This window comes from Labrus mixtus, chromosome 9, assembly GCF_963584025.1.
Source record: "Labrus mixtus chromosome 9, fLabMix1.1, whole genome shotgun sequence".
Classification (NCBI taxonomy): Eukaryota; Metazoa; Chordata; class Actinopteri; order Labriformes; family Labridae; genus Labrus; species Labrus mixtus.
Window position 1 is genome coordinate 22,905,636 of NC_083620.1, and position 23,962 is coordinate 22,929,597.

General features: G+C 42.0%; 1 protein-coding gene across 1 annotated transcript in view; it reads right to left on the reverse strand.

The window, feature by feature from the left end:
• Positions 1–2,239: 2,239 nt before the first annotated feature.
• Positions 2,240–23,962, reverse strand: part of LOC132980684 (LHFPL tetraspan subfamily member 6 protein) — a 44,347-nt gene continuing 22,624 nt past the window's right edge. Inside the window, exons 3-4 of the mRNA XM_061046953.1 lie at positions 7,361–7,459; positions 2,240–3,062 (exon numbers count right to left, since the gene is read on the reverse strand). Coding sequence (XP_060902936.1) covers positions 2,944–3,062; positions 7,361–7,459 — 218 coding nt within the window. The 3' untranslated portion in view covers positions 2,240–2,943. The remainder of the gene's footprint in view (positions 3,063–7,360; positions 7,460–23,962) is intronic.

Genomic DNA, 23,962 nt, shown 5'->3' on the forward strand with positions numbered 1-23,962 from the left:
TTCATTTTGTGTCCCTGTCAACATGAACTCTTTAAGTTCTAGATCTCTAAAAGGAGACGTACTGCGATTGGAAGTTCAAGGACTTTTAAAGCAAAGCAAAGAACAACAACAGAACACGTCGATCAAAAACTCACTTTGTGCCCAAACGCCTCGACTTTCTGAACACGGTGATTGTTTGCGTTCTGTGAAACACCTGTGTGACTGCCACAGATAACTCACTTGAAGTTGGTATTTACTCCTGAGCCAGTACACTCACCGATAATAATCCACAACGTAATAACTGCTGCTGAGGGGTGATGAGGGCGAGAGACCTCTATTTTGGTAAGCAGCTTCTTCATGATTGCAGTCATGGCTCCATCTCTTGCTTTCCCACGGCAATATCAATTATGCAATATCTCTGTGGAGATTGGTATTATGGTAGCACAAAACCTTTTTTAAACTGAGTTGCTCTTAAGGGCAGTAATTATCTTGCTAGCGTACTGTCGGGGAAGGAAAATTAATTAGAAAGAATTAATTGATGTGGAAGTATCTAACTAGCTGCCAAGGATGAACTCTGAAGGTGATTCAGAGCTTTTGCCCCAAATAACCTGCACTCCAGTAATATTTCAAAAGACGCTATATGCAATTAAGGTGTTTTTAAATGCGGACAAACATTTGCATGCCTGTAATCATCTGTAGCATTTACTTCTGTACTTTGTGCAGTTACTTTTGTGATGATTATATGTGTTGATTTATCTTTATTCTTAACTTCTATTGCAGCATTTCCTTTTAGGAAAAGGGGAATGAAAAGAAAACATTTTTTTTTCGACTACTTTTCTTTTTGGGCAGTGAAGACAGACAGGCTTCAAAGAGCTACAGTCTATGTATGGACACTCAAAGAACTGCAGTATTTTGAACTTCTGCATCGGTTTCATTGAACAAAACCAAAGTTTCCGCTCAAACTTTGGACGCTATGCACGTGTTCCTTGACTCTGTCTTTCAAAATGAAGCTCCACCCCCTGAAAAAAACCCACAACTTTTTGCTTTATATCTCTGTATAATTAACAGGCACTGTTAAATGTTGGTTTACTGAAATAAAAAAAAATCCCTTCTACAATGTAAAACAACACAGATATGGTGTTTCCACACATGCGCAAAAACTCCTGAAGTATCCGACGTGATCTGTTTGTGTGTTGTGTGTGTGTGTGTGTGTGTGAACACCAACAGCTTCATTTTCCTCAAGACGTTTTCCTGCCAGCTGCCTTGAAAAATATCTTCATGAAGTTGGGATGAGCCGAAAACAAAGCAGATACTATTTAGGTTACCACGCATTTTGCATGTTTTCAGACAATCAGCCGTCTATGAGGAACAAGACCTCAGATTGCATCGTGCACCCTGTCAGTATGAGGTACGGGTGCTGATATAAAGGAGGGAATGCTCCAACTTGACCCCAATGTGTCAGCGTCTGCTGATGAGGCATCTGGTTGACACTCTGTAACAATCACTGGTGATATCAATCAGCAGCAGATCACAGAGGGAGTAGCATGCAGAGGAGCTATGCTAACATATTAAACAGCGAGTACGGAGGGAGATTTCACAAGTGAGGATTGAAAGGGGGAAGGGGGGGGGTTTACTATTATCTGGGGGCTGCCGCGCATTGTGAGAAAATGGGCATGCTAATGAGGGCAATACATGGAGAACAGCTGCATTGTAAATGAGCTGACTTTGAACACTAGGGCTGGGATGAATCTCTGAAGTGTTGTTTGTTAATCAAAGGAGGAAAACAGAAAGAAACAAATGACTAAAAATAGTAACAGAAAGCTCGGTGCAGCTTGGGCCTCTGTTGACACACATACAGCTGTGCTAATTGGTAGGAAAAGGTTACCATCACTTGTATTCCCACTATTAAGGCACCATGAGCTACCTCTGGACATGAAGCTGACTGATCAATGCCCCGGTGTATGGCTGCGTCTCAGGCTTTGCCTTAAACACTCAGACACTTTGAAGTTTAAAAACCTGGTCAAAAGGGAAATCATCCGACGAGAGGTCACAGGATTTTCCTCATCGATAATAGGGAAAAGTTAAATTCACAGCACTGCCCGGTCTTATCCTCTCTATCGATTGGGGGGGGGGAGGACTCCCACATGCATAGAACACTACCAAGATCAAGAGGTCATGGGAAAAGCTTTGAGGAATGTGAGTGAAGGCCTGTTCACTTTACCTCAGGGTGTACTCTGTGCCTGAAATAACAATCCGAAGGCAGAATTCAATAAACATTTATTTACAAAAAACAAAGTAAAATGACAAAGAATAAATTGAAGAGTGAATACAAAACATGTGCTAATATGATAAAATACATTATCATACACAACGTATATCTTATGAATGTGTTAAATAAACTCTGCTTAGACTTTTTGGGAATCTGTACAGGCTGAGTCGAGGAAGCAGGCAGCCAGAGTTGGATTGCTTTACGTTATAAGGGTTATTGCATTTCAGTTTGTATTTAAGGCAAGGATGAGACATGAAGAGGAGACAGAAACACTTCACGTTACAATGAAGCAATATTACTTTTCTCTTCATCACAGGGCACACTATCACATAAACATTGAGGGAAAAGGAGGAAGACATAAAAAGAGAGAATATTCTTTTTTTGTTAAAGAAATAGTCATGTAACATTTTTTTTATTTATTTTTTACAAAGAGGATTGGTCCGTACATTATTTCATTTAAGAACAGCTTGTAAGAGAAGACCCAGTTTTCAAAGCCACGTGTTTGTGCTGCATAATGAAACAGTCCCTGCAGTTGTCTGACGAGTAGTGTCCATGATGTGCAGAGCACCAGAATGACTTGCTGTCTTTGGTGCCTGGTGTGCTGTACTGCTTTGAGTCCATACAGTCAGAGTCCCCTCCCGCGCCGTCGTACCTCCCGAGGTCTCTTCCTGTCCCCGCCTCCCCGATGCTTCCTGTCAGTACGGGTACTGCTTCTGCTTCTTCCCGGCGAAACAGGACAGCCAGGTGCACAGCAGCATGGCAGCCGCCGCCCCGGCCCCTGTGCAGTAATATGCCCAGCCGATCTGACAGGAACCTGCAGAGGAAAGAAGAGGATTCAGTGTGATATCCAATCACTCTTTATTCGATCTGTCTGTCTGTCTGTCAGCAGGGTATCTCCAAAAACCCATGAATGGATTTCAATGAAATGAGAACAGATAAGAGTTTGGCAGAGGAACAGCTGATTTGTTTCAGTTTAACCAGAATGTTTGAGTGTCTGAAGAGACGTGAACTGTTCCCTCTACATTTATAAAAAGAAAAACTGCTGATCATGCTAGCATCACCACTATGATTAAGGTAACAAAAAAAACATGCCAAAAGAGAAGAGCTCAAGCTTAAAAGTATAATAAGATTAAATAAATAAAGTGCAGGAGGATCAGCAAAGTTAATATTTACAGGATGAGAGACTTTTGAGTTTTAATGAGGCTTTTACCCTGCACTGCATTGTAGTGTACACGTAGTGACTGTTCAAAAGATTTAACAACTCTCACTGAACCTTGGTGCATGATTCATTATTCATTCATGCACCCACTGTGGAATTTCTACCACCATTATACACGTTTGTGTTCATAAGAAGTCACAGCGGTAGAACTACTCAGTGTTCATGGTTTTCTGTGAGCATTAATGGGAAGGTATGGCTTTAGAGTGACAGTCTGATGTTCATCCAGCTGTTGAGTTCACCAACAATAAACATGTTCCTTTTAAATATATCATCTATTACTGCTGCTGACTGTATAACACGACTCCCTCTTTCCTTGGCTCAGTGGTTAACATGTTTGTGTTAAAAAAAAGAGACAATATTGTAAACTGCTCTTAACATTTCTACACATGACACAACATTTCCCTCCTTCCTGTGAAAAAAGAGTTAGCACTGTTAAAACAAACGCACTGAATGTAGTACGCAAACAGACCGTCTGGTATGTGGAAACTGCACTCACAGGCTCTTTGAGAAAACACAGGTTGAGAAAAACGCAGAAACTGAGCCAAAAATCTAAAAGCAAAGACAAATTAAAACACCTAAAGACGCGTCTTCATAATCCTCCGAGAATATCCTCTGCAACGTCAAACAAAGATGTGACTTAAATCTTATGCTTCAATTCGAAAAAGGTTTTAATGACCATCAAGACACCTCATTAAAACATCGTATTTTATGAGGCTATCTGATCAAATAAAGTCATTATCTAATAACCAGCTGAGCTCGAAGAGGAAGCGTCTCATTAACAATTCATGTCGAAATGTCGCCACACTGTTGAAACCGGATCTAACAGCCAAAACTGAAAATACTTTTGTCCATAATTCTCAAGTTGTATTGCTTTTTCTAAGCAATAACTTTTCGCATGCATTCATTCTGTCGAAATAAACAAGAGCACGTCTCTTAGACATACTGTACATTCCATTAATGTGACCTACAGCTACATTCAAAGTTATCTTTAAACGACTGAAGTGCTGAATGTTCTCTTCATGATTAATGAATGAGTCTATGAAGGAGAGATTTAAAGCTGCAGTAGACGAGACGCATCATTTGTGTGAAACACTGATCTCGAGGGAGAACATCACAATGTTCCTGTCAAGGGCGCAACCCACGAGGAGGTGAAACTGAAACAACGGGCGCTGTCATCTTCAGCGAGTCAACTTAATATGCCAGAGGCAGAGAACAGCCGAGTGATGCAAACAAACTTGTTAGCAACATTTGATACTGAGCGCCCTGTTCTTTCAAAGAGAAAATCACATAATTATCCAACATAATTACTTGTGGTGACATTTCAGTAATTAAGAGGATGTTTAGGAATTTAAATCAGTCAGAGCTATGTCCTTCTGTATTAAATCTAACGGGTTTGATTCAAATGCGTCTAGAACATTCAAATCTGTCATCTGACTGAGCTGTAATCTACGGTCATCTATAATTCAACTGACAGGAAATCCATAAAAAACTGTGTTAGAGCCTTGGATTTATTTCAAGGAGTTTGTCCTTCCTTCTGTCCAGAGTACCAACTGCTGACCAGATTATCATGAAATAAGACATAAATATTCATCGTGTAGAGGTCTTTATGGTCCTATCAGTTTAGACGATCCCTTTGATAACACATCATTGATTGGTCAAGTTTCCTGGATATTGGCTCTGGATGATCCTGGTCTGCTGTGAATGAGTCCAGTTTCTTTGGGGGGGTCACACTGACCTTTCTTGTAGCGCCATCATCAGGCCAAAATGATCATTTATACAACACTTCTATCAGTGATACTGTTCATAGTGACCCTTGCCTGAAAGCCTTTCATTAGTGTTTTGGTTTTCTTACAGAAATTTCAGATTTATGAAGGCCTCTTTCAAGAGCCCATATTATGCCCTTTTTGGGGTTGGTATATTTAATCTATGTACCTACTTTTGTACGTTCACAATAGCTAAAGTCCGAAAAAAAGTGTCTGTTTTCATGTACTGCTCCTCCTTGCTCCCTCTACGCTCTGAGTCCGTCAGCTGCACTCTGTTGAGCCCACACTGTTAGACCCCACGTGGGCCAAGTCTGCTCTGATTGGTCTGCCGATCCGCTCTGTCGTTATTGGTCAGTTGCTCAGCACGCGTCTCGGAAATTTCAACATGAGCTGCAGGGCTTGCCGCAACGAGCCAATGGGCTTAGATCAGTGATCTCACACTGACAATGACGCAGCACTGACACATTTTTATCGAGGGGGGCTAGAACCGAGCGTTACATGCAGCTAATGCTACAGCTAACAGGAGGACGTAGGAAAAGTCGCGTTTCCGCAGACTTTTAATTTTTGCACATAGATGTGCCTAAACATGCACAGGACACTTGGAAAACACACTAAAGGGCAGATAAAACCAGAAAAAGCATAATATGGGACCTTTAAAACCCGATCCCTATGAGACCATTTTGGGATGTTTTTGATTTTGCTTTAGGAATTTTATCCGAGTTAGGCTTCCATTTGTACCTCTCTTAATAACCTACGCGTTATCTGTTACCTGCATGTCTATTGTTGACTCGTGTTGTGATGCAGTCGGAGAGGTCGCACAATGAAACACATCTAAGTTTTAATATCTCCTCTCTGAGGTTTGGGATCTCTGAATTTTTCTGCACGTAAGCGAAGACATGTCATCCCGCATTTCTGATCTAACAAATATCAAAGGCGAGTAGCTGCAGTGACATTTAGCATTACATCCCTGGTTCCAACAGCAAAATCCTTCTCATATATATTTGTCTTTGTGCTAGCGCTATCCCAAAGTCCAGATGTTGACTTTGAACACAACATATCTCAGAATCGAGCAGAATGACGAGGATGCACCAGGTGAATTTGAATGACTCCATCCCTTTTATGAAGCCTTTCCCTCGTGATATTTGTTCCCTCTTTGTTTTGAGACGTGCCACTGGTGAGGCAGTAAGAATGAAAGAAAGACTAAATTAGATATATTAGTATTATAAAGGGATAATAAGAATCACACTCCACATGGGACAGTAGTCGTAACAATCCACACTTCTTTAAAGTTAGTTAGTTGAACAAAAACACAGAACCACGTTTCTGCTCGTGGAGTGTATAAAAACAAAATGCAGAGGCTTTTTAGGTTGGGTTGCAATCAGTGATATCTAAACCTGTTCGCTTGCCCGTTTCCATCGCTGCAACACCTGTTGGTTTGCCGTAAAACCGCACTACCTTTCCAGGTAATACAGACCGTGTGGCACCGTATTGGAAAACTTGGAAGGAGGGCGTACTGGCTGCTGCATTGTTGTGAAGAGAGAAGACAGCACTTCAACGTAGCGTGTATCCTTAAGGTCTGATGACGTGTGTTGATGTTTTAAAAAAGATCAGATATTATACGATAAGCGTTAAATAAAAGAGCAGCAGCAGTATGAATAACTCCAGCATCTATCTGATACAGTAACATATCTCTGTCTGGGAGATAGCACGGAGAACGCCGGCTGAATACAGAACACAAATCAGCCCCAGCTTATTCTCAGCACATATTTATAGCCGAGAAACACTTTAGAAAGAGACTGGAGACTCTCTTTGACTTTTTTAATGTTGTGTGTGTGTGTGTGTGTGTGTGTGTGTGTGTGTCTGCTTTGTTCCTAAGAAAAGGCAGAATATCAGGGAGCAGATTGAAAAGAGTGTTCTCAGTGTTCATTGTTTCAATAGGTTTTTATCTGTAGGGGGACCGCTACGTTCAGCTAACACAAGATAAATTAACACAGTCATGGTTGAAGGATCAGTTTGTTATTTGGGCTCTTTACACAGGCTCTGCGTGTGTGTGTGTGTGTGTGTGTGTGTGTGTGTGTGTGTGTGTGTGTGTGTGTGTGTGTGTTCGTTGGATCTGCCTGCTAAACTTACCCAGCTGAAACTGGTCCGAGCTGTTGTTGCAGGTCTGCTGTACTTCCTCACTGTCCCATCCCAAAGGATAGAGTGCACAGCCAGATCCTATGAGCAGCCCTGAGAACGGGAGAGAAAGAGAGAGTCTGTCAGTCTAACTGAACACTGAGGATTCCAAAAAAATATCACAAAACATAGCTGTACAAGACTCTGTCTGTGGGGGGGGGGGGTGAAACTGCAGCAAGGTCAAACTCTAACCACGAGGTGTTCTCTCGGATGCTTTTGAGGAAGGTCAGCATCGTTTTTAGGAAGACACGTGTCTGTGGGTTTAAATAATTCAAGAAGGTTTTCAATAATGAGGAGGAGAAATGCAAAACTGTGCTATGCTTTTCTTTTCTTTTTTTTTTTTGCATCAAGCTATCCTGGAAGGTGAAATCAATTTAAACTCTGTTTTTATGTGGATTCTCTCTAATTCTTTGGTCAATGTCACACTGAAAATGTTAAAAAAAAAAAAAAAAAGACAATAGGCTGCCGGACTGACGTGTGCGCCGTCACCTCTGTGATACGCTTTCACCTTATCGAACGGGAACAGATACTGACGGGGAGCATGCTCTGACCTGTTCCAGCCGCTCTACCTCCAAACAACACCTCACACCCCCTTTCTTTTGCGGAATAACACGGATCGTGATTTTAATACTTCATCACGTTTATTCTGCAACAAAACAAAGTGCTCCTCTGCCAGCAGCTCATAAAATAGCTGCAAATGAACAACCAGCATATGCAAATAGCTTGGCAATTTCTCACAGAGGCAACAGCGAGGAAAACAAGCATTTTCGGTACGCAATAATTACTGTAAAACTCCGGAAAATCCTTGAGGGATTGCTTTATGTCAGTGATTAAACAGACTTATGAGTGCGCTTTAAGCTGCGCACAGAGACAAGAGGAAAATCTAGTCAAGGCCATTACATTAAGGATTAATATCCACAATATTAGCCTGTAGCCAGGTCTTGACAAGTTATTCCCTGGATGCCAAGGCCTGTCTCTTGAAATTACCCCGTGGGGCCCCCTAGTAGGTGGCTCTGCCATCACATTAGCTTAATCCCCTCCGCCGTGTCTGCCCTGCTATCAGTTTTTGGGATGTGAGGATGGCAGCACAGGAAAGGAATGCCAGAAAGCTCTGCCTACCAACTAGGACTGCCTAACTACATCCAGGCCAGATAACAAGCAGAAATTAATCCACATGCTAATGTAGACGGGCTCTACAAAGCGGCTATAGCATCGGAGGTGGAGATGCAGAAGTGAAAAAGACATCTGTCAGCCGGAAAGGACAGTGAATGTCACGGGCTCAGCTCTGGGAGAAAATAGACCGGCTGATCGTGGCTCCTGTGGTAGAGAATCAATTCGGTGAACGTCGGCATGTTGATGAGAGTGAAAGGATATAAAAAGGCTCTAACCAGGGCTGTGTCATTACAGCTCAGGATCAGAGGGAATCCAGGGATTGTCATACGGAGAAACTCTGCCGTTTCTTCTTCAGACCCTTAAAAGAACTTCAGAGGAATTTCTTCTTCAGACCTGAAATTACTACCTTTAGCTGAGCAGTACAGCAGGAGTTACACAGGAGCATTTGATGTGAATCCCTGTGCAAGACGCCGCTGTGGACCCCAGATGAACAGAGGAACCCACGATTCTCTGAGGTGCAAAAATGCATTTAGGAGCCAGCAAGCATACACACAGTCCTTAAAATATTCTCAGTTATATAATGTTATGGATTCACGTGTTTTGATTCATTTTTGTAACAGTAAAGAGCGTAAAGCATCCGAGCATGTTAATGCATTCATGATTAATATTTAACAAAATCTGAAATTCTCTTTCAAGTGTTGTGTAATGCAGAGATATACAGCAGCATGTAATCAAATCAAATTTCTTTGCAGCACAAGGGAGGGGGGAAAAAAATAATGCAAGGCAGAATGTGTCTTTGTTTCCGTGAGATATTGTTATTCCATCCCACACAACTGCTTTATTTCCATTTGCCAAATCAAGATTCACGAGGATCCTCAATCAGTCTTTGATTAACCCATTAGTTCAAATCATCAAAACTGTGAAGAGCTGCAGATCTGAAGCAGCCACCTCAGAGAGAAGGAATGGAAGAAAGGCTGCAGAGCATATTTTCCACATTAGGTCAGATCATGATGTTGACTGGGAATGTTTTGTGGGGGGAAAGAAAGACGACAGACAGGAGGGAAATTATTGCCACAACAAAGAAAATAGCTCAGTTCCATTGTGAAAAACACACAAAAAAACCCACCTCAAAGGTTTGTGGGTGAAGCGTCAGTTCGTTGTTTTTTGGGGAATAACTCAGTGAGCCTGAGAGTCTGCAGTGGGAGAAATCAATGTGAGCGGCTCACACGTTCCCATGACACTACTGAGACACTAACTGCAATAAAAAACCTGGAGCGGATAAACAAAAACAAAACCATAATTCCAAGGCGCTTATCAATTCCATACGTGGCCCTATGTGACTTTCTTCGCTTTCATGCATTTTGATAGATTGATTTTTCCCACTGTTGTTAATTCCACTCAATCCCATCCTCCACACTTCTTTTGGGTTAGTGAGCAGCAGAGGTAGGAGGGCTGCTGACTGGGATGTGGGAGAAAGATTAACACAAATTTAAAATGTTTTTTTTTTTTTTTCTCACATGATGTTATGCTGGAAAGATTTGTGGACTTGTGAAGGTCACTACCTCAGGCTCTGTTTCTCCATGGGTGCTGTTGGAGATGATACTTCTCTCCCTTCTTATTGCCTGAGCTGACACGGATGCGTCTCAATCTGCACAAACAAACACACACACACACACACACGCACACATACACTCTGGGATTTGTGTCATTTAGCGTGTAGTTGTCATCTACAGCAGAGCTTCTAAACTCTGTCGGCCTTTGACCTCTTAAACTGAGGCCATGCTTTCTCGTGACCTACCAGTCACAGACCGCATATGAAGTAGTGTTTTGTTGTTTTGTTTCATTTTATGAATTCCCAGAAATTCTTTGTGCTAAATCTGGTGTCCTCCGCCCCCGGCTTGAGAAGCACTAAGCTAGCAGACACGTCACAGTCACAAGCTCTACCCCGCACCCTAGATTCCGTGAGATAAGATAAAAAAAAATAATGATCCCCTGTTGCAAAAAAGTGGTTTGCTGTTGCAGAAAACAGAGAATTATCTGCATGCAAACATGGATGAAATGTTCATTGTGCCACGAAAGAAAAGAAAGAAAAGGGAAATAAAGGATTACTTCAATTTCAACCCATGCAATTGTAGAGTAGGAGTGAAAAAACAAACAAAGAGCAAAAGTGCATCATATTACATCATAGTGAGGACACCATGTTATTAACCCCTAGTGGACTAGAGATGAAAACTGCCCAAATATCCCGCTTCCAAAATGAAAACACCAATTTCAGCTTCGACAAAGGTCCTTTTGTGAATTTCATTGCTTGATTCTAAAACCACAGAAAGGTTCTCTTCTCTTTCAACCACGATCAACTTCAACAAGCGGCTCGTTTTTTCCGCGAGCAGATGGTCTCATGATGAAATCATTGCAAAACGCCACTGAGCTGCCATGAGCGGAGCAGTGAAAGTCACCAGAAGGCTGTTACTGCAGCGACACAGAAAATACATGACAACGTGGAACAAACAGACAGGAGGGATCATAAATGTGAGAAATCTGCCGTCACCAGCATCCACAGACAAGCCGTGTGCCAACAGCAGAGGTTATTACGAACCCAAATAACAATTCCCCCCTTTGGCAATATCAACAGTTCCCTCAGGTTAAACTTAAAGATGCCCTCAGCTCTCTGGGAGATGAGGAAACGCTCGAGTGCTGCTCTATCCACACACGGGCCGGGAGGTTTGCTTGTTTGCTTTGCTCGATTTTCGCCACCAACCACTATTTGTAAAACCTTAGCCCAGCTTGGAGTCCAGTTTCAGTTGCTATGGCAGCCAGCTGATGCCTGACAGTCTTTTCTGGCAGAGGAGGAAATGAGGAAGAGGAGAGAGCGCACGGTGCCGAATCTAAGAGGCCAGACAACTTATTCACGGATCGAGTTTCAATTGATCTCCATGTACTCCATATCCCAATGACTATCTGAGGCCTAATGGTTTCTCTGAAAGCATCGTCTATGAACTGGGAAGGAGTTCAGATAAATGGAGTGAACTAAATACAATCAGCCCGACATATCAGTGTTCAATCCATACAATCTGCTCTAATATAGTGAAATTTCCTCTGCATGTCCTTGCCTCAGATTTCATCATCGGAGTTGAGCTCACTTCTGAAATGGCATTCTGGGTGCTTTAAAAGCACACAGAGAAGTGCTTTATTCCATCAGAGCTGCTCTATTGTTCCCCATCCTTTTTCTGTCAACGCTTTTTACCTGAATGAAAGACTGCCCCCTTTTCATATCCCCACTCACTCTCTGATTTAGGGAGTGCTGATGCCTTTTGTCAAGCATTCCTGCTCTCTGTCAAGAACCGAGGAATTCCTTTACCCTCCTTTAGTGCCCCGAGACAATACCATTCAAGGTTATCATTCAAAAGGCCAAAGAGGACGGGGGAGAAAAGGCTGCCGCTAAGCTGGAGAGAGTTTTGGTGGCCGGGGGAATTGAAGCGAGGATGTGCGTGAATGGGCCGGCTTAATGTAAGACATTCCCTTTTGGGCCCTGAAGATCATCTGAAAGTGGGAAGATGATGCAAAAGCATCCCTACCTGGGGGGGGGGGGGGGGGGGGGGGGGGGGGCTGTGCAGTGACAAAATAAAACGCACCTTCACATGCCCTTTGGGTCTTTTTCTCCTCAGAACCTTACCTTTCTTCAAACAGTCAAAGAGGTTATTTTTAATCCTTTTCATCCGTTTAAAACAGTTTTCCGGGAGTGGGAGTGTCAGGCCTGCAGGATTAAGGACACACCCCAATACATTCATGATACGATTTCAAAAATGGCTGCTGTCCTATCACAGTTCTAAAAACAAATACAGTTGACTGATTTAACAGGATGCGGCTGTGCCCAGGAAGTCTATAAATAGACTTCAATAGGCTATAGTCGCACATCAGTTGTCGGGTACAAACTAAACCGCCCTCTCCCGCCGGGTCGGACTGAATGTTCCCGAATATTTCCTGCTGTGTTCTCTCATCAGCTCACACTGACTTCAGCGGGAAAACGACTTGTGGTCAGGCAGGCAATATTCCAGGTAAAGTTGGAGTCAAAAATGTGTGCCGGCTTGTGTTCATCCGTGCAGCTCACGTGGGAAAATGTTCAGGGAGTTTTCAGAAGTTTTGTACCACCATAAGTGTGAAACCACCACAACAGTTTTTTCTAAAGCCTGAACGGTCCATGTGACTGATCTGTTAACGGAAACAAATCCCTGCATGTTCAGGCGTGTTTTTCACTTTCAGTTGAAACACAAAGCAAACATCAACTTGTAGAGCTTGCAATCCCGCTTTTAAAAAAAACCAAAAAAAAAAAAACGTTTGATCCTCTGTCAGACATTCAAGGACAATACACAGAGAAGACAGTATGTGTGAAGTACATGCTCTTGTGTGATCACGCAAAGTGAAGCCTGTTTACTTACTGCTGCTAGTGACAGACATTCAAACACTTAGGGCTTAAGGTCTATTCATTGGTTTTCATCAATTTATACAGCTACAGAAAGCATGTTTAAGCAGTAGCCTTATTTTATCTTTATTCCCCCTCCAACAACATTCATGAGCGAACTGTTGTGGTTTCTCTGCACGGCTGCAGATACATGAGAGGATAGTTGAAGGAGAAGAGATGTTTGTGGTTGCACAATACAACTGTTTGTATTATTTATAAATCCCACTGAGTGATGACAGACTACACAGAGGATCCTTCATTCTTGAGTCTTTTGGTTGAGTCCTCTTCATGTTCCCGTGTGTTTCGTTGGCTTTACAACTTGGATGTCTAACACAGTAAAGTGTATTAGTGTCCAGGGCAGTGGGGAACAGAGCTGTGTGACAAACAAGCTCCACATCAGCCTCCGACTCTTCATCCAAAGTGTGACCGTTTCTCTCCGTCATGTATTTCTCCCTTCTTCCCTCTGGTATTTGTATACTGCCTGAACAAGAAAAGGTCAAACAGCAACAAAACAACATCGAATAACTTGACAAGCCCCATTGTTAGGTCGTGTTCATGTGAGCTCTGCATTGTTATATTGTCACGTCAGCATGCAAACAGGCTGTTGTTTCATGTGGGTTGTCTGCTGCTTCTTTGCTTTATTTGCTGTACATCTTGTGACTTCTCAAACTAACCAACAGACCATTTTTATTATTTCACTCGAGTATTGGATTTACTTTGTTTTTTAAACAGTCTTGGCTTGGTCTAAGTAAATAGAAGTTGCAAACACTTTCTTAATCTATCTTTCTACCTATCTTCTTACCTTTATTTACCAAAAGTAATGACTGTTGTCATCTGTTAAGCTTCACTGCAACTGTTCTGTGTTTACGCTCAGGAGGGAGCTAACTAGTTGAGGAGGTGACGCTAATCCTTGTGATTCTTGTGCTAGTGCTGACCACCCTGCCACGATCACGATCCTGCAAAATCACTGTAACAAAGCTCCACCTTCATTATTGTCTTTGTATAGTCATATTGGTTCCACACTGTGTTATACTGGTGTCCCAGGCTGTGATATCACATTGCGTTCTGGCTTGGGGGGGAACATGACAAGCACTGTTCTGCCCATAGACTTTATTAAACATGGATGTAGTGTCTCAGTGACATCACCCACTGGTTTCTGAAGCTAATTTTTGAAAACCAACGATGGTATTTGTGCTGTCTCAAACTGCAGTAAACCTAGAAACAGGCAAAGATATGGAGTTGAGGCCGTGACATAAGCCTCCTGGCAAGCAGCGTCAATGTGCCAGCCTGTCAGATCAACCAGGCTCTTAATGATGCTTACCTCTTAGCCTGAGTCTTATGTTAATCAAAACGGATGAGAGACAAAAACAAGTAGGACAAAGCACAGAAGTATGTTACAGAAGATAAAAACCCACTGATTGTTTGTTAATTGTATTCTCTTCCTGCTTTTTGACTTTCTATGAATATCTAAAGTTGCTTGACTCTGCGGGTGCTTGAAAGGAACCGTCCTTTTGCAAGTTGTATAGGTTACTTTTGATCCACCTCTGCTTTTTGTGTGTAAATGTCTACTTCTGTCTTATGCACTAAAAAAGAAAAAAAGAAGAACTGTACTGATTTGAAAGTGCAGAAGAAACATGTACATTATTCCAGTTTGAGGAGCACAACTCAAACAAGAACTTTACATCAAAGTCCAGCAGTCACGTATAGTAACAATCATTTCGAAGTTAGAGTATAATGAAACGAGGAAACATCAAACTTTGGAGCCCTTTAAAAGTTACGTTGTCAGTTTAGATTTCTAACATACAGGCCAAACGCAAGCCCAAAGCTCTGCGCAGTGTGTGCTTTTCGTTAGCTTGTGCCACTCTCCTGTAACACGGCCTCATTTCTCTGATGTCCACCCATCAGTCACCCTCACGCGCCCTGGGCAGAAACACCAGCTTGTGTTATATTGATCTCTTTCAGAGCTTTTTCTACAGGCATTCTGCAAAGAGCTGGTCTTATCTAATCACACCATTCATTTGTCACACAGTTTCCGACTACGACCGGTAATTAATAAACAAACCAATTACCAGAGCAAAATGAACTTCTGGTCCATTAAACAGTGGGTACACATAAAGCAGAAAAAAAGGGCATTCGTTTTACAGCGTTGGAGCCCGACACAGTGCATAAAGATGAAAAAGAGTTTGCTAAATACAAAAAAAATAACTTTACAGTTTAAAAAAAAAAAATCTTCTCGATGCGTGAGAAGAATGAGCTTTTCATAGGAGGGCTCAGATATTTTCTGCATGTCTCACTCTTTCCAGCTACAAACCAACGCCTCCGTGCGACCTCCACTACGTCTCCTCTGATCTCAGATTGCAAATTGGACATTCTTTCCCCTCCTTCCAGCAGGGAAGTCAAATAAGAGGCGGGCAAAAAAAACAACAACAAAGGAAAGAATTCTGCAGCATTCGGTAGAAATTTCTCATCTCGCCTTTTAAGAATGTAGCACAATTGTACCTTTCTCTGGTTGATGAAGTCATCCCTGTTCCACATTAGTGTTGGAATTCAAAGCATGAAGAACAGGAACAATATGGTTCTGCTAACATGCTGCACTGGTGTACATCTGGAGCTGTGGTGTTTCCTCCAAAGTCAAAAGAAAGATAAGCTTTTCTGGCCACATTTTAATGACTGTTTATTATTGTGAGTCTTAATAGCAGGGGTGGATGATAAGCTTCTTTACTTTCACACGACAAAGACAGAATCAAAGCCAAGAAGAACTGGGCAACTTGTTTTCCAGCCTGGTTTAATGGAAATTTCAGTAATTTCAAAAATCAAAGTGGAAAAATACACTAAAAGGATTATGAGCATCCCTGACAAACTTTTATTCAAATTATCAGCATGCAAGTTTTGAACTTCTAAAAGGTTGACTGTTCTCTGTATTAGGCTGTGTGAGGAGAACAACAAAGCTAAAGGGTGAGGAAATCCTCCAGAGGGTATAGGATCCACTTTATAGGGTACTACAAGTGTAGCACACTAACTGGGTCATGTCTGATGTGTTGAGCAGCCTCCTCCTCCCACTGACAGAGCCTGACAGGAAAGCATGACATCAGGCCATGTGTCCTAAAGTAAGCGTTTACCTACAGCTATGCATTCCTGCCTTAATTTCCCTTTACAACAAACGGTAAACATGCTAATGCAAAGCCCTCTGAGGTCGAGAAAAAAAATCAAAGGCACTGAACTCTACGCTTACAAATTCATGTTTAGAGCATCCAAATATGCAATGAATGTTTTAGCATCCTCCACACAAGACTCTGCCAGACATCAAAATGTCTCTCTGACAGTACTGGGGCTCATCATGTGAGTGAGCAGCTCTATACCGCAAACACAAAGAGCCTCCTTTCAAAACACAATGCAACGCTTCAGGGATCGAGCAAAAGCTGAATCCCACTGCCAAATGTACAAAGTACTCTGCAGAATGTTTTTTAAAAGCTGGCCCAATGCATTCCCGCTGTCTTCTGGGACACAAACCAGGCCAGCTTATTACCCCTGAGGATGGAGTTCAAGCAGCCTTACCCAACTCTCCAAAAAAAAAAAGGAAAAAAAAAAAAAAGAGCGATTCAGAGTATGAACAGGTCACTTTTGCTCACAGCTCTTCATTGTGTGGGTGTAATGTGAAAACCATTCAGTGAGAGTGGAAATCTCTGTGGGACAAGAGGCTCATTCTGAGAGGCAAAGAATGTAACACAAAAACATATAACATGTATGTTTGAAACAGAAAACCTGAAGCCAAAGCAGGGGTTTTAACCATTTCTCTCAGGATGTTTTCTTATGAATTAAAATGACTAATTCGTTGAAGTTTAATGATTACATTTTCTGTAGGGAATAGTTTGACTTTATGGGCAAAAATCCATCAATCAATCAAACAAACAAACAAACAAACAAACTGTAGAGCAAAATGTGCTGTACAGGTTTCTTGCAGGTTGTCAGGCTAGTGGTGCTAGCACTGCTAACAATAGCCACACTATTAGCGGACCAATTTTATCATAGTTTACCTGCAGACACTGTGATCTATCTCGGTCTCAAAGATGACAGTTCATTTTAACAATAACTGCACAAGAAATGCTTCCCCACAAATTAAATATTTTGCTTAATTTTGAAAGTTTTTTTATTTTTACCTCCAGACCACTTAACTTAGTCTGACTGTTTTACAAACTAAAAAATGATTTGCTTGGAGCATCCCTAATAGCATGTCTGGTTAGCTTAGCTTAGCAAAAAGACAAGAAAACAGGGGACTAGCTAGTCTGACTCAGAAATGAAGACGTTACATTTCTTTAATCAGTCAAGAAAACAATTTGCGAGCTAGCTTTTCTGTGCAGGCTTTATGCTAGGCTTAGCTAACTTGCTGATTTCAAGAACTAGGCAATAGTTAGTTAAATTCATAAATGAAAAACGTGTGAATCTTCTCAACTAACTCTTTTTAGAAAAGGGATAAGAGCATTTCCCAAAAGTTTTGCTGTTGGTCTCATTGTTCAAAAACATTTTTTTCCAGTAAAAATGTCCTGACACTCTTTGAGTTTATTAGCTGTCAGGTTGCTGATATTTTTTTTTTAAATGTCAACGCTCAGGGATGATCGTTTTTCTCATTTTGGTGTAATCCAGAGATAAAGGTTATATGATGACACCGAGGTGGTTTCTCTGTCATCACATACTGTTACAGTGACATTTCAGAGCCCTTGAGAAAGAGGAGAATAGGCTAAATGAGAACACATTATGTAACATGTCAAGTAATCTGAGAGCAATACAATGGGGCAATACAACAAAGAGGCTGGGATCCGGCTATGCAGGAATGTGTGTGCTCTTGACATTTTGTATGATATTAAATTGGTATTGTAATCCAGCATAATCATATAATATCTGGTTTATCCTGTCCACTCAAGGATGAAAAGCCCTTTCCTGCCCCACTGATTCCACAGAATGAAACCAAACAATGTCAAGAAAAGGGCCACCAATTCCATTTTCTAAGAAGATTTACCATTATCTTGTATCTTTTTATATCGCCATGGCATCTCTGACAGCATAGTAAAATAGTACAGAGGTAAATTGATGCTGATGCTATTATGCCGAGACAAATGTATGGGGCTGAAACTGCAGCCTCCTGGTGAATGAAGCCTTGTCTTCCTAACAATGCTGTTAGGGAGTCATTTGAAGCCATGTGTAATAAAGTAACGTCCATAATAAACTAAAGCTGCTGACTGTGTGGAAAAAAGGACATGACTCTTGTTTATTCCATGTTGGTGTCTGTTGTCGTAAAACATACGCGGAGAATAGAGGAGCGCCTGAGGGCTCTCCCCAAACCCCTGATTATTTTTGCATCTTGGTTCTATCTCTGGCTAAATATGATGACTTGGTTCTTGTATTGACGGGCACGTTCATTAAATCTCCATCATGATAAACAGTTTATATTTTGTCAGTTAAGCCCTGAGGCAGAGTTAAACAGAAACATTTAAGGCGAAGAAATCAAACCAGCTGGATGAGTTTGAACCCACGCAAATTAAAACCCAAAGGGGTTGCACATAGCAGGTGGGCTGAAAACAAAGCAGTTTATATGGGTAATTATGGAGAATACAGAAACAAGCCATAATTATCCGAAATGAATCCATGGCTTTCCTTGATTTACTCTTGTGTCCCTTTAAGAAAAAGTAATAAAACATGAAGGGATGCAGAATAACAATGGAGCAATTATTCAGCACCATGTGTTTTTATAAGACAAGAACCTTTAAAACAGGACGGTGGCCCGGCTTGAGTTTCTTTTTTTACTCTACTCCATATAATATAGACTTAACACCTCTATTACACTCCTGCCTTACACTAACATATGGCTTCAATCAGGCTGCAGGCCTTTGTGTCAGAAGAGGCAGTGGATGGCATGAATCCACAGATTATGGCACTGGAGCAAGGACGAATGAAAATCAATAGTTCCCCGAGTCCTCTGAGATGTTTCAATGAGAAAAAACTCTGGAAAAAAAAAACCCCAGTTCCATCAGATGTGGAAAGAATGCTCTTTATGCACCAGTGGTTCCCTCAGACGGCGAGGGTGCATCGAGTGAAATGGTACTTTTACTGCCTTATGCTCAGTTTACAGAAGACAAATAGCTCAGTATGTGCTGACCTTGAGTAATTATTCATTTTCTGATGTGTTTTTCATGATAAATATTAGGACTAGTAAATTACATTCAAGGCCGTTTACAAGTACAGTGAAACATTTACAGATTGTCACATAAATGTAAAACTAAAAATAGTCTCCCAAAAGAGATCATGACCTCCCCTTAAAGTTTCTCTTCAGCCTCCAGCTTTACAACTAAGAGCAATATTTGCAGCTACAAAGAGTAGGACACCATTGGATGCTTAAAACAAATTGAATTTGCATGAGATCAGTAAGTATTACCAAGGAACCTCTGATTTCTCCGAGATGTGGCAGGTAATTTGCAGTGAAATCTTACTTAAATTATAACCATGACAGACTCCTATCAGGATTAAAATCTTCAACGATCTCCCTCAATTATACAAATCGCTTCCCAACCTCAGGATATATTAGTTCCGTGCAAATAGAGCTTTATAAAGTTCAATCAGTATTCATGAACATGATCGACTCTCTTCGCGAGCTTAAAATGAGAGATAAAACTTGCAGCAGTGTCGATGAAACGGAGATCTTCTCTCTGGTTTGAAACTGAAATTAACTTTGCGTCGTTAAAAGACTCCCAGTGATGAGGCTGAGACGTTTGCTTCTGTCATGTGTCCACAAAGACTCTCCTCCACGTCCACATTATGTCTCCTGATTGAATCAATGTGTGGCTTCAGATCTCCGGGGGGACCTTTTCCTGCACACTAATTACAACAGAGTACTCCAGTATCATGGCTGAACGCAAGTGTGAACTCCTTTTACAGGGATGAATCTTTTTTGTTCTTTGATGTTGATTACTGTAGCACTGTTATGGCAACCTTACAGTGACTGAAAACGCTGCCAAAGGCTGTTGAGAATGAACCAGTAGACATTTCAGAGCTAGTCAGTCTGATTGATTGAGCCATAAAGAGTTTGTCCATGGGGCTAACAGGACTCGGATAAAAGATTAGGAGTCTGTTGAGTCTTGATTAATGTTAGAGGATATAACCTCTGGCCAGTGGTGCTGAAAGATTTATATAAACAGGGTCTGGGCTGTGAAATATACGCACGGTGAATTGGAGCGATTTGGAGTCAGTGAGGGCGAAACAATCACAGGGTATCCCCAGGACACAAGCTGAATCAAAACAGAAATATAACAACTCCATAATGAGACAAACAAGTGTAACAACTGACGGATGAAGCAGGACAGTCCACACACAACACACACAACGGTCTCAGAGGCAACAACCCCAATTTCAGATTTTTTTTGTTTTCTCAATCAGAAGGAATGTGTTGACGGCGGAGGGGGCAAAAAAATTCCTATGCATATTTATATAGGACCTTGTCAGTGTCAAGCCCTGCCCCACCCCCTGGACTTAGGCGGCCTGATTAGTATTCAGTGAATTCATTAAGACACAATCGCTGGTGTCTGGGAACATGGGAACTGGAGATGGAGGAGAGGTTGAGTTCAGCCCACTGGGTGAGTCCCACCCCATCCCCCAAAGCTGAAGGTCAGAGTGTCCTTCCTGTGCTACTGATCTGATGATCACAGGCAAGAGGCGTCTCAAAGAAGGGGGGGGGGGGGGGGGGGGCTTGGTGTTAGGATCTCTATTTGCACATGCTGTGTTGTTGCCAGCATGCAAAGATGCGTCTGAGAAAAATGTGAGTGCGGGTCTGACTTTTAGCTTGATTGTCCCCAAAGGCAATCACCCACAATCCATCACCCAGGAGGGATTGTTGTTGTGCCGTGTTATAATATACGGTTTCTCCTTGTAAGCTATAAAAAAATATAAATGAGGCCAGATTTTTTTTTAGTCTGAAGACCATCCATCCCTCACAAGTTGCACCACCACCACCCCCACCCCCACCCAAGTCTCCCCCAACTATTAAAATCAATGTGGAGATGAATGAACGGAAGACACCGGAGGGGGGACACCAGGTAGAAAACTCTCCCGGCTGCATCGATGGTTCATACGTTAAAGAGGCGAGCTTTGGTTGCATCCTGGCAAACCGGCGATGAATCATTCCCCGGGGGAAGCACTTACACACTTCAGGCCATTTAATGAAAAACACCAAAAGAACCTGTCCTGCATGAAAGCTTCACAATGATAAATCACAAAGCGTGGAGAAAATATTGCATACAGCCACAGCGCACAAACCCAATAGAGTTTTGTTTCATTCTCCTCTCACTGCTGGAGTGTCAATGTTGTGTGTTTCTTCAATCTGCATGTAATCGCCTGATTTCAAATCTCTTTGTCTTCACCTCCTAGCTCAGAAAAGTGTCATTTTATAATATGAGAGAATTATCTAACAGAGGAAAAACACTTCCCCAGGGTTTAATATCGCAATTTATGCTCCTCTGTTTCGCTTCAAGTGCTCTCTTGATGGCTAAGGAAAGATCTTTTGCTTGCACCAATTTTAAAGGTGTTCACAGTTTGAAGTAATTACCTTCTTTTCTTTTTTTTTTTAGCTAAACAAAGGAAAAATATGGAGAGCTGCTCTGGCAGACCACAAGAGTGTATCCCAGAGAGAAATCTGCGCCATATCCTGAAGCTTCTTTCTGTTTTCCTCCATCACAATGAGGAGGAAAGACTTTGATCATCCACTACATCGCACTCCCCAAGAGAAGGGGAAAAACAGAGTCAGGGCACAAGAGCCGGGTTTCCCACGCAAGGGGAATGCAGAGCCTAGGAAAACGGGGTGAACAGGCATGAAAAGCGAAGCAGTAAAACCTCCAGAAGCGTCATCACATTTGACAAAAAAACTAAGCTGCTGAAGCACGTGTCAAACAAAAAATAATAAAAAAAACCTTTTGTGACACACGGCACACAGCCTCAGATTGTCGGGAAAATAGTGGAAATGAAGTTGCCAGAGACAGAGGGTGCCAAGGATAAATCACCAACATCAAGAACAATGCTGACTTTGAAAATACTGATGAGGTGTGTGTACGAGAAACTGAGAATTAATTCATAAATCTGCACTTTTTATACTTCCTTTAGGCTTTTCTTCTGTGCACCACGATAAGTTTTTTTTGTCATGAAGCCAATGTGTGAGCAAGCTTCCCCTCAGCATGGAGCAGAGCTTTTTGTCTTAGAAGGTGCTTTGTCTTTCGAGCTCATGCATGGCAGCACTTACAGTAAGCATGAACATGTCAGCACAGGTGAGTCAACAGACACACCTGGGCACCGCACTTTCATTCAAAGAGGAGGGAGTTCTTCAAAGTTGGGCCAGCCGGGTTAAGAAAGAATAGAGGAGAATACAGAGGATCTGCACTGGCTGTAAATGTTTTATCAAGATGGAGAGAAACTGATACAGCGGCAACTATAGCTGCCATACCTCACATACGTGGTACTTTCAGTTCAGGTTGAAAAGGAGGTCAAATCAATTTGTTGTTTTCAAAATTTCAAAATCAAGTCTTTATGTCAACTTTATTTGATTCATTATGTTTTGTTTCCGGTTTTTGAGCAGTAAGCATAACAGCATATTATTTCTAACAAATCAGATATCCAGAGAAAGCAGATGTAAGCATTAACAATAAATCACACCAGAGAACAATGACACTAATTTACAAGCATGTAGGAAAAAGGAAAGAGAGATATACGAGATGTGTTTCAGTGGAGACACAAAGGAAGGAGTGTGTTCCCGTGAGTGTGTGTGTGTGTGTGTTACTAAGATCAGAGGCTGTTTGCAAAGGTTTAAGGTAGCCATTACTGCTGAGTGTAGCAGCGATGGGATTAGAGGTACCCGGAGGGCACAGATGGCACCGAAATCCTCAGAGTCGTTCTGAAAAGGTCACGCAAAATAGAGAAGAGACACCCCCACCTACTCACCCACGCTTTCAGAGCTGCTAACAGATTCCTCGGGCGGGTTTCTCCTCAGGCTTTTAGTCCCTCATCAATCCTCTGAAAGCTCCACAATCATTTCTTTTTTTTTACAAGAGTGTAACAGAGAACAGAGCAGAAATGCCTTTAAAATGTCAAACGGCGTCGGACCTGACTGCCAGTGTCATTGATGAGATCGTAGCGCGGGCTGAATTCAATAAGAAGCTTGTGCCGCTTTAGGGGAAAACAGATTTTTATCAGAGCCCTTTTGTTACGATGTTTAACGGGACAGGCAGCAGCAGGGAAAAGATGCAGAGTGATGTATTCAAAGACATTAGTCTTTATGGCCATGCAGGGAACAAATGAATCACTGGGCACCTCGTCATTTAGTCTGAAGGTCATGTTTGACCCTTTCCACTCTCATGCTTCCATTCATTTCTCCCCTTCACACTGCACATAGTCATGATAGCGCTGTTGTTTTTTGCATTGCTGCATGAAGACTCACATTCCTCTCCTGTCTTGTTTTGCCACTCTGCTGTGTCTGTGTATTTCCTGCCACCATACGCTGCTTCCTCCCCGGGCGCTGGCTCCGTCACCAGCGCCATATGGCAAGGCCAACCAGGCAGCATCTCACACACAGCATCTCCGCTCTCTGTGTGTGCTTTGAGGGATCCAGTAAACCACTTATGGGGGGGGGGGGGACTTATTACCCAATACAGAAAATACTGATACATACCTACATGCATACGATCTGAGCACAGCAAGGCAGCCAGAGCAATTCAATCGGAATGTATAGAGACGCGCTGAATAACAGGTGGTTTGTACATTTGCGGATGACCTCGACCTCTGATCTCAGGGAGGTATTGGAACAAAACTGTCAATGCAGCCCTTGTGAAAAGTGATTCTATTTTTACTCCTCATTCTTCTCTTAAGCTACAAGTAAGCTATATCACTGCACTGAAAATAATAATAAGTATCTTGTTTACTTTTGGGCTCATGGAATTCTGCTCCAACTTTTTTAA